The sequence below is a fragment of the Pseudophryne corroboree genome, chromosome 10, assembly GCF_028390025.1.
Source record: "Pseudophryne corroboree isolate aPseCor3 chromosome 10, aPseCor3.hap2, whole genome shotgun sequence".
In the NCBI taxonomy this organism is placed as follows: Eukaryota; Metazoa; Chordata; class Amphibia; order Anura; family Myobatrachidae; genus Pseudophryne; species Pseudophryne corroboree.
Genome location: NC_086453.1, coordinates 292,459,619 through 292,478,290, shown reverse-complemented (window position 1 = coordinate 292,478,290; position 18,672 = coordinate 292,459,619). Strand labels below are relative to the sequence as shown.

Genomic DNA, 18,672 nt, shown 5'->3' with positions numbered 1-18,672 from the left:
GGGCAAGGCAAAATCCATGTGGGTCATATGCAAGTGACGCGACTCTATTGATTTCAGGTGTCAAAATTGTTGCCCGAGACTCGTTAACCCTTGCACAACTACAGCTACTTATTCAAATTAGTAATTCATAATACTGTGAATGTGCCCACTTGGGCAGCGTATTTCATGGCAAAACCAGCGTTGGGCAAGGCAAAATCCATGTGGGTCATATGCAAGTGACCCGACTCTATTGATTTCTGGTGTCAAAATTCTTGCCCGAGACTCGTTAACCCTTGCAAAACTTCAGCTACTTATTCATAATAGAAAATTATAGTGTTAAGGTGCCCACTTGGGCAGCGTATTTCATGGCCAAACCAGTGTTGGGCAAGGCAATATCCATGTGGGTCATATGCAAGTGACCCGACTCTATTGATTTCAGGTGTCAAAATTGTTGCCCGAGACTCGTTAACCCCTGCAAAACTACAGCTACTTATTCAAAATGGTGAATTATAGTGTATGTGCCCACTTTGCCAGCGTATTTCATGCCCAAACCAGCGTTGGGCAAGCCAAAATACAGGTGGGTCATATGAAAGGGACCCTACTCTGTGAATTTCAGGCGTCAAATGTGTTGCCCAAGACACATTAACCCTTGCAAAACTGAATGATCTGAATAAGAAGCTGGAGCTCGAATAAGAAGTGAATAAGAAGCTGGAGCTTGAATAAGAAGTGAATAAGAAGCTGGCCGAGCTAACTTCAGCCTCGTCACTAGCCAGAGGATTACACCTGTCTGTGGGTCACACGAGGTAATAGTGCTGAAGTTCACGTTTATTCACAAACTATCAACTTATCAGCAGCAGCAGCAGAAATTACATTTGTTGCATCCGCATTCCTCAATAAACAAGAGCGAGATTCCGGCACTAGTAGAGGGAGCACAGTGCGTTACCACCTGTCCTAACGCCGCGACGGCGCAGAGGCCATAGACTATTGCTGTATTCGGGCTCCACAAAGATGGCCGCCCCAGTTGGAAAGATAGCCTACAAAGGGGTCACATACCCTGGGACAGGTCCTGCACCGCCCGCGTCGTCGCCAACGACAGAATTTTGTCTTCTGACGTCATATAAGCCTCGCCCAATCCCGCACACCAGTGCCAGACTGCTTGTCGTGATATTGCCGCCGCCTGTCCTGTGACGGTTCCCGGGATCACGCCGTACACCGCTGCCACAGCCCGCCCGGTGTCATGTAAGTGTCTCTGGCAGACTTGCACACCCTACAGGTGGCAGGCGGGACTGCTGGGCGCGTCCCATCCCCAAGTCTTAGACCCACATTTGTCCCTCTGTTGCTCCGCTGACAGCAGTACATTCCCTACCCCATTATTCCCCCCCCCCGGGCACTGCTGCAGCTGCCTGCCTTACATACTGACTAGGAGTTGTGTACTGACATGTGGATCGGGAGCCCTACTTATGGGTGGGAGTCTCTGTAAGGGGGTAGCTCGGGTCAGCAGCTTGGTACAGGGTTATGTATTCTAATAATGCAGCTTATGTGACAGGAGCCAATGCAGAAGTCTAGCTTGCTGCTACATGCCCTGTTGGTAGTAATAATGTTATGTACAAATCATACTAAAGTATAATAAACTATTATAAAGCTAAACGTATGAAAGTACTGTACATATACATAAAGTAATGTGTATTAGGGGTGAGGCGGGATATGTTCCTAGAGTAGACCTATTCCCGGTGTTCGAATTGCTGCCATAATGGTTCCTAGTGTACAGATTGTTAGGATCGTGACCTGTGCTATGGCAGGATTATGACTGTGTGAGGAAGAGTCAGGATATATGGTAGCTGGCATAAAGCCACTCGTCCAAGTTTGTTGTCTTTCACGTTATGTCCTGTTTGCGCTGCTGACCTGCTTCTGGTCACCGTATACCAAGGAAGTGACCTGTCAGTTGGTACACAGCTTTCATTTCTTTCATTGTCGTATTACTCATCACAAATGTACCCAAAATGTGGAAGTACTCCCAGAAGAAAATCAGACGGGAAGTAAAATAAAAGGCAACTGTTGAGCATTGCATATGTGTATGTGTGTGTATATATATATATATATATATATATATATATATATATATATATATATATATATATATATATATATATATATTCTCATACACGCACACACTTGACCTATTGTAAGCACCTCGCCTCCTGCCATTTTCTATGATGTGATCAGTAGCATGTGATAATCTGTACCCATCTGAATGCAGCCCCTCCCTTGGTGTGTATGTGATTATTCTGTTGCACGTGTTTGTGGCTGTACCTAATCACATGACCCTGAGCGTATAATGCAGCGCTCTTCCCTGTAATATATGCTTTTATTTTTACTATTGTTTGATTTTCTAAAATTAACCTTTTAAAATCCTTAACCATAGTCGATTAATACAAATAATCTAGGCAGGCATGCCTCATGCCTCCCAAGACGGAGGTACGGGGAGAGTGAGCATAGGGGGTAATTCCAAGTTGATCGCAGCAGGATTTTTGTTAGCAATTGGGCAAAACCATGTGCACTGCAGGGGAGGCAGATATAACATGTGCAGAGAGAGTTATATTTGGGTGGGGTGTGTTCAATCTGCAATCTAATTTGCAGCAGAAAAATAAATCAACCAGTATTTACCCTGCACAGAAATAAAATAACCCACCGAAATCTAACTCTCTCTGCACATGTTACATCTGCCCCACCTGCAGTGCACATGGTTTTGCCCAATTGTTAACAAAAATCCTGCTGCGATCAACTTGGAATTACCCCCATAGTGCAGTCTGACACAGGCCCAACCTATCAGCATTACAGGAGTGCTTTATAGCCCTCTTCTGGGCAAATGGGGCTAGAGCAAGAACCCTCACTTTATCTCTACTACATAGTGCACAGGACGACATGCCATAAATAAACATGATAATGAAGAGTATGGTGACAGATTCTCTATAATATTTATAGGGCAGCTGGCATCAGGATTATTGCTGCAAGGTGTTCCTGGAAGTATCTAAGTTATAGGTCGATAGTGAAAAGGCCAACCACTAATGGTTGACCTGTAAAAGGTCGACATGTTCCTATGATCAACATGATAATGGTCGGCACAACGTTGTAAATTTTTTTTTTTTCTTTTACATCCACGTGGACTGCGATTGGGTATAGTAACGCGTGCTGAGTGCAGTAGTGTGAGGCACATTGCCCGCACCATAGCGAGCCATGCAAGGGGATGCGGTACACTAATTGGTGTTCCCTGTGCTCTGATGGTGAAAATGACACCAAAAAATAAATGTAAAAACGCTGACCTTTTACATGACGGCTATATGGGGTCGCCCTAATGATCGACACCCGTTGCTGGTGTGCATTACTTTTTTTCCATTGGAGAAAAGCGTATTGTCCTGTAACGTGGCGTATCACATTCTTTTAAAACTTTGCTTCCACTACAAAGAAATCACTGTGGTTATTTAAACTGGAGCCAAGAGGTACTGTACAGGGTTTCCTTAATATCCTAAATGCTGAATACAGACGTTGCTTACCATATTCCATTCCCCTACTTTGAGGCAGTGTGCCGTTCCAGAATGGCACATGGTGGTTGCCAGCATTGCAGGTTTCCCCATCCCCCCCATAGAGGTGAGATGGAAAACCTGCAATGTACAGTTTACCGTAACTGACAGGTATGTGCGCAGTTGCGCAAGAAATTGAATTCCCCACTTTGAGCCCTTTTTAGAGAAAAGCTTTATTTAGCTTGTCAACAATTGTATTTATTTAATTTATACTCCTCCATTTTCTATTGGTCTTAGAGGAAGTCCCCGGTGTGTGTTGACGTAAGCGTGTATTAGATAAGCAGTTTTGGTTTCTCTATGGTTGTATTGTTTTATGTTATTGCTCATATGTACACTGGACTGATAATAATTTTGATGTGTGCTGCCTATGTAGTCTGCACTGTGAAAGCATGCCAGTTTGTCAGGGTTTCCAATAATGGCTCTGTACAATTATCTATTCCTGGGTAATGTGGGGGAAAATAAAAATGACAAACACACTTGAGCTGACCATGCGCTGTCTGCGTGGAGCATCCTGCTTGAATGCGCACTGCATGTCCTCAGAAAAAGCACACAAACACACCTATTCAGGGTCGTATGTAAGTTGGGTGCTTGGAACCTCATGCCCAAAGAGGCAGAGCTGCTGTGGCGTACAGACGTTCTTATGTAGGCAAAAGTCCATCAAGCACGCTTGGTAAACTAAGCGCATGTGCTGCCAGGAAAGACGTTTATGCATGTTGAGATATGTACTTGGCGGCTCTGTATATCGGGAAAATAATTGAGTAATGTATGCCTGAGTAGCCTAATGTATGTCTGCATTAGCCCAATTTCTTTCTTATAACACAGGGTCTTTGTAGTACTGTACAGCAGTGGTTCCCAAACTGGGATGCAACGGGTTTGTGGTCCAGTACCGAATCAGATTATTTATGGTCCAAGTGATAGACAAAACCAGTGCTGGTGGCTGCCAATCATATAGTACTGTGTCTTTCAACCACTGTGCCATGGCACACTAGTGTGCCCTGAGCAGTCTCCAGGTGTGCTGCCATAGAAGCAAAGCCAGCCCTGTCAGTGTTTTGCCGCTACTGAGGCCCTGGAAGTACCACTACTGGTGGCTTAAGTGGTTGCAGAGCCAGTCCTGATTTCGGGCACGGGCAGTGTTGGGCTCTTCTGGCTTTCTCAGATGTGGCTCAGGCGTTACCTATGGAGAAGCTGCGACATGACATCCGGGGACACGCAACTGCACCATGCATCATCATTATATTTGAGTGTGCCTTGGCAAAATTTACATCTCGTTCAGTGTGCCGCGAGTTGTGAAAGGTTGAAAATCTTTGATATAGTATGTGTGCCAACAGAAGTGCAGCCCTGTCCTCCACCACGTAACTGACCTAAGGACGACATATAAGTACACTTTACTTCATTTGATAAATTTTGCTGAATCTCTCAATGGGAAACTTTGGTCTTGGGGATGACATGAGTAAAATGCTGATGCTCTTGGGTTCCTCAAATCAAGAAAGTTTGGGAACCACTATGTACAGTAAGGTAGCGCGAGCTGATTGTTTGCAAGATATTATTGTCTACCTCTACAGATATGACTGGTGAAGACTATATTGTATGTAAATATACAGTGCCTTGCTAAAGTATTCACCCCCCCTTTGCATTTTTCATGTTTTGTCGCCTCACAACCTGGAATTAAAATGGATTGTTTGAAGGTTTGCATCATTTCATTCACAAAACATGCCTACGACTTTGGAGATTTTTTTTTTACATTTTTTTTATTGTAAAGCAAACAACAAATACGACAAAATAATAGAAAACGTCAGCGTGCATAACTATTCATCCCCCTAAAGTCAATACTTTGTAGAGCCACCTTCTGCGGCAATTACAGCTGCAAGTCGCTTTGTATAAGTCTCTATGAGCTTGCCACTGGGATATTTGCCCATGCCACAAGGCAAAACTGCTCCAGCTCCTTCATGTTGGATGGTTTCCGCTTGTGAACAGCAATCTTCAATTCTGACCACAGATACACAATTGGATTGAGATCTGGGCTTTGACTAGGCCATTCCAGCACATTTAAATGTTTCCCCTTAAACCACTCGAGTGTTGCTTTAGCAGTGTGTTTCGGGTCATTGTCCTGCTGGAAGCTGAACCTCCGTCCCTGTCTCAAATCACAGGCAGACTGAAATAGGTTTTGCTCAAGAATATCCCTGTATTTAGCACCATCCATCTTTCCCTCGACTCGAAACAGTTTCCCAGTCCCTGCTGCTGAAAAACATCCCCACAGCATGATGCTGCCACCACCATGTTTCACTGTAGGGATGGTGTTCTTGGGGTGTTGGGATGTGTTGGGTTTGCGCCCGACTTGACGTTTTCCTTGGTGGCAGAAAAGTTAAATTTTAGTCTCCTCTGACCAGAGCACCTTCCTCCATACATTTGGGGAGTCGTCCACATGCCTTTTGGCAAACTCAAAACGTGCCTTATTTGTAACACTACGTAATGGCTTTTCTCTAACGTCCTAGAGGATGCTGGGGTCCACATTAGTACCATGGGGTATAGACTGGTCCACCAGGAGCCATTGGCACTTTAAGAGTTTGAGAGTGTGGGCTGGCTCCTCCCTCTATGCCTCTCCTACCAGACTCCGTTTAGAAAATGTGCCCGGAGGAGCCGGTCACAGCTAGGGGAGCCCTACAGAGCTTCTTTAGAAAAAGTATTTTTTAGAGTTTTATTATTTTACAGGGAGGCTGCTGGCAACAGCCTCCTTCTTCGTGGGACTAAGGGGGGAGTAGTGTCCGCCCTGCAGGGTCTGAGCCACTATCTCCGCTGACAGGACACTGAGCTCCTGAGGGGATCGATCGTTCCCCCGCCACAGGGGATCGCTCACCCCAGCAGCATGCCGCCACCCCCTTACAGAGCCAGAAGTTTGGTGGCGAGTGAGTCACCGACCCCCCCCCCCCCCCCCCCCCTTAGCAAGCGGGGGACCAGTGTGAAGATGGTGGCAACAGGGTATGGAGCTCAGTACTGACTGCGCTCCGGGGCTCAGTGGTACATAGTGCGGCGCTGTGAGGGGCGCCCTGAGCCAGCGCCTACACCCTACACTGACCTTCCAGCCTGTCAGGGTCCCTGGATCGCTGCCAGCATAATTCCTCAGGCCACTATAATATTCTGAAGAGCGGGAAGACGGCGCCATTTTGGGGGCGGAGCTTCTCAGAGCGGACCCAGCAGCGTTCAGCACCATTTTCCTGCCTGCACAACGCGGTCAGTGAAGAGCAAGTCCCTCCAGAACAACTCCAGCTATCTTACGGTACCAGGGGGTTGTAGAAGGGGGGAGGGGGGGGGGGGGGAGGCTGTATACAGGCTGTGTAACCTATTAAAGTGCACAGTCAGTGCTGGTTGGGGGTCTCCCTTTACCTAACTAGCGCTGTGTGTGGGTTGGCTCCAATCTCTGTGTCTCTTGCCATTCTTGGGGGTGAAACTGTTTGCCCTCCCCTGTGTGTGTGTGTGTGTGTGTGTGTGTGTGTGTGTGTGTGTGTGGCGCGCGCGTTTGTGGTCTCCATTAAGCTATGTCCATGGACTCTGTGTCATATGCTGCAGAGGATATGTCCTCTCAAGATGATCCCATTCCATGTAATCAGGATTGCACTGTTTTAGCACAGATACCAGCAAGGGAGCCTGAGTGGTTATCCTCTATCAAATCTATGATTTCTCAGATTTCTACTAGGGTTGCACAGAATGAGTCTGCAACTCAGGCTTTACAGAACTCTATGGCAGTCTGGTCCAGTTCTGTTACCTCAGGGCCCCCTACTGTATATTCCCAAAAACGCATCTCTTACAAAAGGGGTGCAGTTGATGATAGAGGCTATTAGAGATGTGTTGAATATTGCTGATACAACACCCGAGCAGGTTGAGGAGGCTTACTTCACTGAAAATAAGAAAGCCTCGCTAACCTTCCCTGCGTCAAAAGAATTAAATGCTATTTTTGAAAAAGGTTGGGAAAACCCTGAGAAAAAATTCCAGATCCCTAAAAGGGTCCAGGTGGCGTTTCCTTTCCCTGTGGAGGATAGGGAAAAATGGGAAAACCTGCCCATTGTTGACACGTCTGTATCCAGACTCTCAAAGGTGGTTTTACCTGTTCCAGGATCCACCGCCTTGAATGAGCAGTCTGATCATAAAATTGATGATACGCTCAAATCCATGTACACTGCTTCAGGGCAGGGCCGGCTCCAGGCAAGGCTACAGCTGCAGTCCGCTCCCCTCCCCGCTAACCGGCGCCGGCCTGTGTGCCAACCAGAGCTCGCGGTCCGGCAGCTGAGGCTGATTGGCTGCCGGACCGCGAGCTTTGATTGGCTTGCGGACCGGTGCCTAGTTGAACCTGTACACCGCCGCGGCCGCCGGAGATTGAGGGCTCCTAGGAGAGGCGCACACTGCGCGCTCCTCCCTGCCCTCAGTCAAAGAGCAGCAGCCTCAGCAACAGACGCGCTGACCGGTGAGTAGCACGGGAGCAGGTGGGCATGGGACATGTGTATCTGGCATTGGGGGCATATCTGGCACTGCGGGGGCATTTATGCATCTGGCACTGCGGGGGCATTTATGCATCTGGCACTGTGGGGGCATTTATGCATCTGGCACTGTGGGGGCATTTATGCATCTGGCACTGTGGGGGCATATCTGCACTGTGGGGGCACTTATGCATCTGGCACTGTGGGGGCACTTATGCATCTGGCACTGTGGGGGCACTTATGCATCTGGCACTGTGGGGGCACTTATGCATCTGGCACTGTGGGGGCACTTATGCATCTGGCACTGTGGGGGCACTTATGCATCTGGCACTGTGGGGGCACTTATGCATCTGGCACTGTGGGGGCTTTTATGCATCTGGCACTGTGGGGGCATTTATGCATCTGGCACTGTGGGGGCATATCTGCACTGTGGGGGCACTTATGCATCTGGCACTGTGGGGGCACTTATGCATCTGGCACTGTGGGGGCACTTATGCATCTGGCACTGTGGGGGCACTTATGCATCTGGCACTGTGGGGGCACTTATGCATCTGGCACTGTGGGGGCACTTATGCGTCTGGCACTGTGGGGGCACTTATGCGTCTGGCACTGTGGGGGCACTTATGCGTCTGGCACTGTGGGGGCACTTATGCGTCTGGCACTGTGGGGGCACTTATGCGTCTGGCACTGTGGGGGCTTTTATGCGTCTGGCACTGTGGGGGCATTTATGCGTCTGGCACTGTGGGGGCATTTATGCATCTGGCACTGTGGGGGCATATCTGCACTGTGGGGGCACTTATGCATCTGGCACTGTGGGGGCACTTATGCATCTGGCACTGTGGGGGCACTTATGCATCTGGCACTGTGGGGGCACTTATGCATCTGGCACTGTGGGGGCACTTATGCATCTGGCACTGTGGGGGCACTTATGCATCTGGCACTGTGGGGGCACTTATGTATCTGGCACTGTGGGGGCATATCTGCACTGTGGGGGCATTTATGTATCTGGCACTGTGGGGGCATATCTGGCACTGTGGGGGCACTTGCGTATCTGGCACTGTGGGGGCACTTGCGTATCTGGCACTGTGGGGGCACTTGCGTATCTGGCACTGTGGGGGCACTTGCGTATCTGGCACTGTGGGGGCGTATCTGGCACTGTGGGGGCATTTATGTATCTGGCACTGTGGGGGCATATCTGCACTGTGGGGGCACTTATGTATCTGGCACTGTGGGGGCATATCTGCACTGTGGGGGCACTTATGTATCTGGCACTGTGGGGGCATATCTGCACTGTAGGGGCACTTATGCATCTGGCACTGTGGGGGCACTTATGCATCTGGCACTGTGGGGGCACTTATGCATCTGGCACTGTGGGGGCACTTATGCATCTGGCACTGTGGGGGCTTTTATGCATCTGGCACTGTGGGGGCTTTTATGCATCTGGCACTGTGGGGGCTTTTATGCATCTGGCACTGTGGGGGCTTTTATGCATCTGGCACTGTGGGGGCTTTTATGCATCTGGCACTGTGGGGGCATTTATGCATCTGGCACTGTGGGGGCATATCTGCACTGTGGGGGCACTTATGCATCTGGCACTGTGGGGGCACTTATGTATCTGGCACTGTGGGGGCACTTATGTATCTGGCACTGTGGGGGCACTTATGTATCTGGCACTGTGGGGGCACTTATGTATCTGGCACTGTGGGGGCATATCTGGCACTGTGGGGGCACTTGCGTATCTGGCACTGTGGGGGCACTTGCGTATCTGGCACTGTGGGGGCACTTGCGTATCTGGCACTGTGGGGGCACTTGCGTATCTGGCACTGTGGGGGCGTATCTGGCACTGTGGGGGCATTTATGTATCTGGCACTGTGGGGGCATATCTGCACTGTGGGGGCACTTATGTATCTGGCACTGTGGGGGCATATCTGCACTGTGGGGGCACTTATGTATCTGGCACTGTGGGGGCATATCTGCACTGTGGGGGCACTTATGTATCTGGCACTGTGGGGGCATATCTGCACTGTAGCGGCACTTATGTATCTGGCACTGTGGGGGCACTTATGTATCTGGCACTGTGGGGGCATATCTGCACTGTGGGGGCACTTATGTATCTGGCACTGTGGGGGCATATCTGCACTGTGGGGGCACTTATGTATCTGGCACTGTGGGGGCAATTTTGCACTGTAGGGGCACTTATGTATCTGGCACTGTGGGGGCACTTATGTATCTGGCACTGTGGGGGCATATCTGCACTGTGGGGGCACTTATGTATCTGGCACTGTGGGGGCATATCTGCACTGTGGGGCATTTATTTAGCTGGCACTGTGGGGGCATATTTGGCACTGTGGGGGCACTTATGTATCTGGCACTGTGGAGGCATATCTGGCACTGTGTTGGCATTTATGCATCTGGCACTGTGTTGGCATTTATGCATCTGGCACTGTGTTGGCATTTATGCATCTGGCACTGTGTTGGCATTTATGCATCTGGCACTGTGTTGGCACTTATGTATCTGGCACTGTGGGGGCATTTATGTATTTATGTATCTGGCACTGTGGGGGCATTTCTGCACTGTGGGGGCATTTATGTATCTGGCACTGTGGGGGCATTTATGTATCTGGCACTGTGGGGGCATATCTGCACTGTGGGAGCATTTATTTATCTGGCACTGTGGGGGCATTTATGTATCTGGCACTGTGGGGGCATATCTGGCACTGTGGGGGCATTTATGTATCTTGCACTGTGGGGGCATTTATGTATCTGGCACTGTGGGGGCATATCTGCACTGGGGGCATTTATGTATCTGGCACTGCGGGGGCATTTATTTATCTGGCACTGTGGGGGCATATCTGCACTGTGGGGGCACTTATGTATCTGGCACTGTGGGGGCAATTTTGCACTGTAGGGGCACTTATGTATCTGGCACTGTGGGGGCACTTATGTATCTGGCACTGTGGGGGCATATCTGCACTGTGGGGGCACTTATGTATCTGGCACTGTGGGGGCATATCTGCACTGTGGGGCATTTATTTAGCTGGCACTGTGGGGGCATATTTGGCACTGTGGGGGCACTTATGTATCTGGCACTGTGGAGGCATATCTGGCACTGTGTTGGCATTTATGCATCTGGCACTGTGTTGGCATTTATGCATCTGGCACTGTGTTGGCACTTATGTATCTGGCACTGTGGGGGCATTTATGTATTTATGTATCTGGCACTGTGGGGGCATTTCTGCACTGTGGGGGCATTTATGTATCTGGCACTGTGGGGGCATTTATGTATCTGGCACTGTGGGGGCATATCTGCACTGTGGGAGCATTTATTTATCTGGCACTGTGGGGGCATTTATGTATCTGGCACTGTGGGGGCATATCTGGCACTGTGGGGGCATTTATGTATCTTGCACTGTGGGGGCATTTATGTATCTGGCACTGTGGGGGCATATCTGCACTGGGGGCATTTATGTATCTGGCACTGCGGGGGCATTTATTTATCTGGCACTGTGGGGGCATATCTGCACTGTGGGGGCACTTATGTATCTGGCACTGTGGGGGCAATTTTGCACTGTAGGGGCACTTATGTATCTGGCACTGTGGGGGCACTTATGTATCTGGCACTGTGGGGGCATATCTGCACTGTGGGGGCACTTATGTATCTGGCACTGTGGGGGCATATCTGCACTGTGGGGCATTTATTTAGCTGGCACTGTGGGGGCATATTTGGCACTGTGGGGGCACTTATGTATCTGGCACTGTGGAGGCATATCTGGCACTGTGTTGGCATTTATGCATCTGGCACTGTGTTGGCATTTATGCATCTGGCACTGTGTTGGCATTTATGCATCTGGCACTGTGTTGGCATTTATGCATCTGGCACTGTGTTGGCACTTATGTATCTGGCACTGTGGGGGCATTTATGTATTTATGTATCTGGCACTGTGGGGGCATTTCTGCACTGTGGGGGCATTTATGTATCTGGCACTGTGGGGGCATTTATGTATCTGGCACTGTGGGGGCATATCTGCACTGTGGGAGCATTTATTTATCTGGCACTGTGGGGGCATTTATGTATCTGGCACTGTGGGGGCATATCTGGCACTGTGGGGGCATTTATGTATCTTGCACTGTGGGGGCATTTATGTATCTGGCACTGTGGGGGCATATCTGCACTGGGGGCATTTATGTATCTGGCACTGCGGGGGCATTTATTTATCTGGCACTGTGGGGGCATTGTGGGGGCATATCTGGCACTGTTGGGGCATTTGTGTATCTGGAACTGTGGGGATATATCTGGCACTGTGTGGCCATTTATGTAGCTGGCACTGCTGGGGGGCATGTCACGTGTAGCTGGCACTGCTGGGGGGCATGTCACGTGTAGCTGGCACTGCTGGGGGGCATGTCATGTGTAGCTGGCACTGCTGGGGGGCATATCATGTAGTGTTCCCGCTAGGCGTCTGTGGCTAGGCAATGTGTCTCAGTGCTCTGCCTGGCGCAAAGTGTATTAGCTGCACTACTGTGTGGTGTAATGCGAATTGCCACTATTATGTGGCCACGCACCTTCCCCACGAAGCAACGCCCCTACATTTTTGAGGCGCGTCTCCGCCGCGCACTGTCCATGCTTTGGCGTGTAGGTGGGGGAGCACCAAGCATTACAATATGTACATCATTTTGCCCTCCTAACTTAAAAATGTGCCCTCCCTGTGATCTGCACCCTGCCCTAAAAAGTGAACACTGTCATGTGTATCTGGCACTGTGGGGGCACTTATGTATCTGGCACTGTGGGGGCACTTATGTATCTGGCACTGTGGGGGCATATCTGCACTGTGGGGGCATTTATGTATCTGGCACTGTGGGGGCATTTATGTATCTGGCACTGTGGGGGCATATCTGGCACTGTGGGGGCATATCTGGCACTGTGGGGGCACTTATGTATCTGGCACTGTGGGGGCATATCTACACTGTGGGGGCACTTATGTATCTGGCATTGTGGGGGCATTTATGTATCTGGCATTGTGGGGGCATTTATGTATCTGGCACTGTGGGGGCACTTATGTATCTGGCACTGTGGGGGCATATCTGGCATTGTGGGGGCATTTATGTATCTAGCACTATGGGGGCATTTATGCATCTGGCACTGTGGGGGCATATCTGCACTGTGGGGGCACTTATGCATCTGGCACTGTGGGGGCACTTATGCATCTGGCACTGTGGGGGCACTTATGCATCTGGCACTGTGGGGGCACTTATGCATCTGGCACTGTGGGGGCACTTATGTATCTGGCACTGTGGGGGCATTTATGTATCTGGCACTGTGGGGGCGTATCTGCACTGTGGGGGCATATCTGCACTGTGGGGGCATTTATGTATCTGGCACTGTGGGGGCGTATCTGCACTGTGGGGGCATATCTGCACTGTGGGGGCATTTATGCATCTGGCACTGTGGGGGCACTGATGTATCTGGCACTGTGGGGGCATATCTGAACTGTGGGGGCATATCTGGCACTGTGGCCATTTATGTAGCTGGCACTGCTGGTGGGGCATGTCACGTGTAGCTGGCACTGCTGGTGGGGCATGTCACGTGTAGCTGGCACTGCTGGTGGGGCATGTCACGTGTAGCTGGCACTGCTGGGGGGCATGTCACGTGTAGCTGGCACTGCACATTATGTGTATCTGGCACTATACTGGAGACATTATGTGTAAGGAACACTACTGTGGCTGTTATGTGTAAGGCTGCTAATTGTGTGCGTAGAGGGGGTATGAAAATATATTTATAGTTTGATATGAAGTTACGAGGCCACGCCCACTTTTCCAGTAACGCGCGCACACTTTTGGCGGGGGGGGGGGGGGGGAGCGCTTTTAAATTCTCGCTCAGGGTGGTAGTAGGCCTGGAGCCGGCCCTGCTTCAGGAACCACACTACGTCCCACTGTTGCCAGTGCTTGGATTGCCAAAACTATAGTAAAGTGGTCAGGCACGTTACTTGAAGATTTGGATACTATGGATAAATCTGATGTTGAATTGTTTTTGCGTAACATTCAGGGTTCTGCAGGATTTCTGGTAGAATCCAGGAAAGACCTGGGTTCCATGGCTGCAGGAATTTCTTCCATGTCTGTCTCAGCTCGTCGAGGACTGTGGCTGCCGACGCAAAATCCAGGAGAAGTGTGGAGACTCTACCCTACACAGACCAGGCTCTCTTTGGGGAAGCGTTAGATGCGTGAATCTCCACGGCTACAGTGGGTAAATCACCCTTTCTACCCTTAGCTGCACCTGCTACGAAGAAACCCTTTTCTTCAACTGCATCACAGCCCTTTCGGGCTGCCAAGCCACGGATGGCCAGACTGTCCAACACCTTCTTTAGGGGAGTTCAGCCCAAATCCAAGAAACCTGCTGCTGCGGGTTCCCAGGAACAGAAACCTGCTTCAGGTACGCCAAAGTCGTCCTCATGACTGTGGACTGCACGCCCCGGAGGTGGGGCCGGTGGGAGCGAGACTCGGGCATTTCTGTCACGTCTGGGTGTCGTCCGGCCTGGGTGCAAGATATCGTGTCCCAGGGGTACAGGCTGGAATTTCAAGATCTCCCTCCTCACCGATTCTTCAAATCAGGCTTGCCAGCTTTGCTGGCAGACAGGGCTGTCCTGCAGGCAGCTGTCCAGAAGTTGCTGGAGTCACAGGTTATTGTAACGGTCCCTCCTCATTTGCAAAATAGGGTTACTATTCAAACCTTTTCGTGGTACCGAAACTGGATGCTTCGGCCAGGCCCATTCCGAACCTAAAATCGCTAAATCCCTTTCTGAAGGAGTTCAAGTTCAAAATGGAGTCTCTGAGGGCGGTGATATCTGGTCTGGAAGAGGGGGAATTCCTGGTATCCCTGCATATCAAGGATGCGTACCTCCACATTCCGATTTGGCCGCCGCATCAGGCTTATCTCCAATTCGCAATGTTGGACTGTCACTATCCGTTCCAGGCTCTGCCATTTGGCCTCTCCACAGCACCGAGGGTATTCACCAAGGTGATGGCGGAAGTGATTGTTCTCCGCAGACAGGGGGTTAACATAATTCCATATCTTGACGATCTGTTGATGAAGGCATCGTCCAAGGAGAAGCTGTTACAGTCCATCTTGCTCACGACCCACCTGCTCAGGGAACACGGTTGGATCCTGAATCTTCCAAAATCACATTTGGAACCAACCAGGAGGTTGTCCTTTCTGGGAATGATCCTCGACACGGAAGTGCAGAGGGTGTTTTTTCCAGAGGAAAAAGTGTTGGTGATACAAACAATGGTCCGGGAGGTCCTGAAACCAGCCCTGGTGTCGGTTCATCAGTGCATTCGCCTTCTGGGGAAGATGGTGGCCTCTTACGAGGCTCTACAGTATGGGAGGTTTCATGCTCTGTCCTTCCAACTGGATCTTCTGGACAAGTGGTCGGGATCCCATCTACATATGCGCCATGAGGATACATCTGTCACCAAAGGCCAGGATTTCACTCCTCTGGTGGTTGCAACTACCTCACCTTCTGGAGGGCCGCAGGTTTGGGATTCAGGACTGGATCCTTCTAACCACGGATGCAAGTATCTGGGGCTGGGGCGCAGTCACTCAAGGGGAGACCTTCCAAGGACGGTGGTCAAGTCTGGAAGTCGGCCTGCCGATTAAACATTCTAGAACCAAGAGCCGTCTACAACTGTGTTCTCCAAGCGGCCCATCTTCTGCGAATCGGGCCATTCAAGTGCAGTCAGACAATGTAATGACAGTGGCTTACATCAACCGACAGGGCGGAACTAAGAGCAAAGTTGCAATGTCAGAGTTAACAGGAATCATCCGCTGGGCAGAAAAACACGCGTGTCAGCAATCTTCTTTCTGGGAGTAGGCAACTGGGAAGTGGACTTCCTCAGCAGACACGATCTCTATCCAGGAGAGTGGGGGCTCCATCTTGAGGTGTTCAAGGAGGTAACAGATCTTTGGGGTGTACCTCAAATCGACATGATGGCCACTCGTCTCAGCAAGAAGCTTCGGCAATATTGTTCCAGGTTGAGGGACCCGCAAGCAGTGGCATTGGACGCCCTAGTGACTCCGTGGGTTTTCCAGTCTGTTTCCACCACTCCCACTCATTCCAAGAGTGCTAAAGCTCATAAGGAGAACAAGGGTTCAAGCGATCCTCATTGCTCCAGACTGGCCAAGAAGGGCTTGGTACGCGGATCTTCTAGATCTACTGCTAGAAGAGCCGAGGCCTCTTCCGAAGGACCTGCTATAGCAGGGGCCGTTCGCCTATCAAGACTTACCGCGGCTGCGTTTGATGGCATGGAGGTTGAACACCAGATACTAGCTCGGAAGGGCATTCCGAACAAGGTTATTCCTACCCTGATACAGGCTAGGAAAGGAGTAACGTCTAAACATTACCAATATGTTTCTTGGTGCGAGTCAAAGAAGTTTTCCTATGGTGGAGTTTCAACTGGGACGTTTTCTCTTCCTGCAAGCAGGTGTGGATATGGGCCTGAGGTTGGGATCCATAAAGGTCCAAATTTTCTGCCCTATCCATTTTCTTCTAGAAACCGTTGTCTGCCCTCCCTGAGGTTCAGACTTTTTTTGAAGGCAGTTCTGCACATCCATCCTCCCTTTGTACCTCCTGCGGCGCCCTGGGATCTTAACGTGGTCTTGCAGTTCCTCCAGTCGTACTGGTTTGAACCTCTACAGGAGGTTGAGGTCAAGTTTCTCACGTGGAAGGCTGTCCCTTTTGTTGGCCTTAGCTTCTGCTAGACGTGTGTCGGAGTTGGGGGCTTTGTCCTGCAAGAGCCCCTACTTGAGCTTCCATGAAGATGGAGCTGAGCTCCGGACATGTCAGCAGTTCCTTCCGAAGGTTGTGTCGGCATTTCATATCAACCAACCTATTGTGGTGCCAGTTGCAACTGACTCCTCAATTTCATCAAAGTCCTTTTAGATGTTGTGAGGGCTCTAAAAAATAAGAATTTACTCACCGGTAATTCTATTTCTCGTAGTCCGTAGTGGATGCTGGGAACTCCGTAAGGACCATGGGGAATAGACGGGCTCCACAGGAGACTGGGCACTCTAAAGAAAAGATTAGGTACTATCTGGTGTGCACTGGCTCCTCCCTCTATGCCCCTCCTCCAGACCTCAGTTAGGGAAACTGTGCCCGGAAGAGCTGACATTACAAGGAAAGGAAATTTTGAATCCAGGGTAAGACTCATACCAGCCACACCAATCACATCGTACAACTTGTGATACCTTTACCCAGTTAACAGTATGAACAACAACTGAGCCTCACTCAACGGATGGCTCATAACAATAACCCTTAGTTAAGCAATAACTATATACACTTATTGCAGAAAGTCCGCACTTGGGACGGGCGCCCAGCATCCACTACGGACTACGAGAAATAGAATTACCGGTGAGTAAATTCTTATTTTCTCTGACGTCCTAGTGGATGCTGGTAACTCCGTAAGGACCATGGGGATTATACCAAAGCTCCCAAACGGGCGGGAGAGTGCGGATGACTCTGCAGCACCGAATGAGCAAACACAAGGTCCTCCTCAGCCAGGGTATCAAACTTGTAGAACTTTGCAAATGTGTTTGAACCCGACCAAGTAGCCGCTCGGCAAAGCTGTAAAGCTGAGACCCCTCGGGCAGCCGCCCAAGAAGAGCCCACCTTCCTTGTGGAATGGGCTTTTACTGATTTTGGATGCGGCAATCCTGACGCAGAATGAGCATGCTGAATCGTGCTACATATCCAGCGAGCAATAGTTTGCTTTGAAGCAGGAGCACCCAGCTTGTTGGGGGCATGAAAGATAAACAGCGAGTCAGTCTTCCTGACTCCAGCTGTTCTGGAAACCTATATTTTCAAAGCCCTGACTACGTCCAGCAACTTGGAGTCCTCCAAGTCCCGAGTAGCCGCAGGCACCACAATAGGTTGGTTCAAATGAAACGAGGACACCACCTTTGGGAGAAATTGGGGACGAGTCCTCAATTCTGCCCTGTCCATATGGAAGATCAGATATGGGCTTTTACATGACAAAGCCGCCAATTCCGACACGCGCCTAGCCGATGCTAAGGCCAACAGCATGACCACTTTCCACGTGAGATACTTCAGTTCCACAGTCTTAAGTGTCTCAAACCAGTGGGATTTCAGGAAATCCAACACAACGTTAAGATCCCAGGGTGCCACTGGTGGCACAAAAGGGGGCTGAATATGCAGCACTCCCTTAACAAATGTCTGAACCTCAGGCAGTGAAGCCAGTTCTTTTTGAAAGAAAATGGATAGGGCCGAAATCTGGACCTTTATGGTCCCCAATTTTAGGCCCATAGTCACCCCTGACTGTAGGAAGTGCAGGAAACGACCCAGTTGGAATTCCTCTGTAGGGGCCTTCCTGGCCTCACACCAAGCAACATATTTTTGCCATATATGGTGATAATGCTTTGCTGTCACGTCTTTCCTAGCCTTTATCAGCGTAGGAATAACTTCATCCGGAATGCCTTTTCCGCTAGGATGTGGCGTTCAACCGCCATGCCGTCAAACGCAGCCGCGGTAAGTCTTGGAACAGACAGGGCCCTTGTTGCAGCAGGTCCTGTCTGAGAGGCAGAGGCCATGGGTCCTCTGTGCGCATTTCTTGCAGTTCCGGGTACCAAGTCCTTCTTGGCC

General features: G+C 50.1%; 1 protein-coding gene across 2 annotated transcripts in view; it reads left to right on the top strand.

Moving 5' to 3' along the window:
* Window positions 1-1,085: 1,085 nt before the first annotated feature.
* The window catches only part of VAMP3 (vesicle associated membrane protein 3), a 114,450-nt gene continuing 96,863 nt past the window's right edge, over window positions 1,086-18,672 (top strand). The window contains exon 1 of one of the 2 annotated variants that reach the window (XR_010188664.1): window positions 1,086-1,218. Coding sequence is in view for 1 of the 2 variants with exons in the window: in XM_063943380.1 (XP_063799450.1) it covers window positions 1,217-1,218 (2 nt within the window). In the remaining variant the exon portion in view is untranslated. The remainder of the gene's footprint in view (window positions 1,219-18,672) is intronic. The other variant, XM_063943380.1, reaches the window with a different exon arrangement.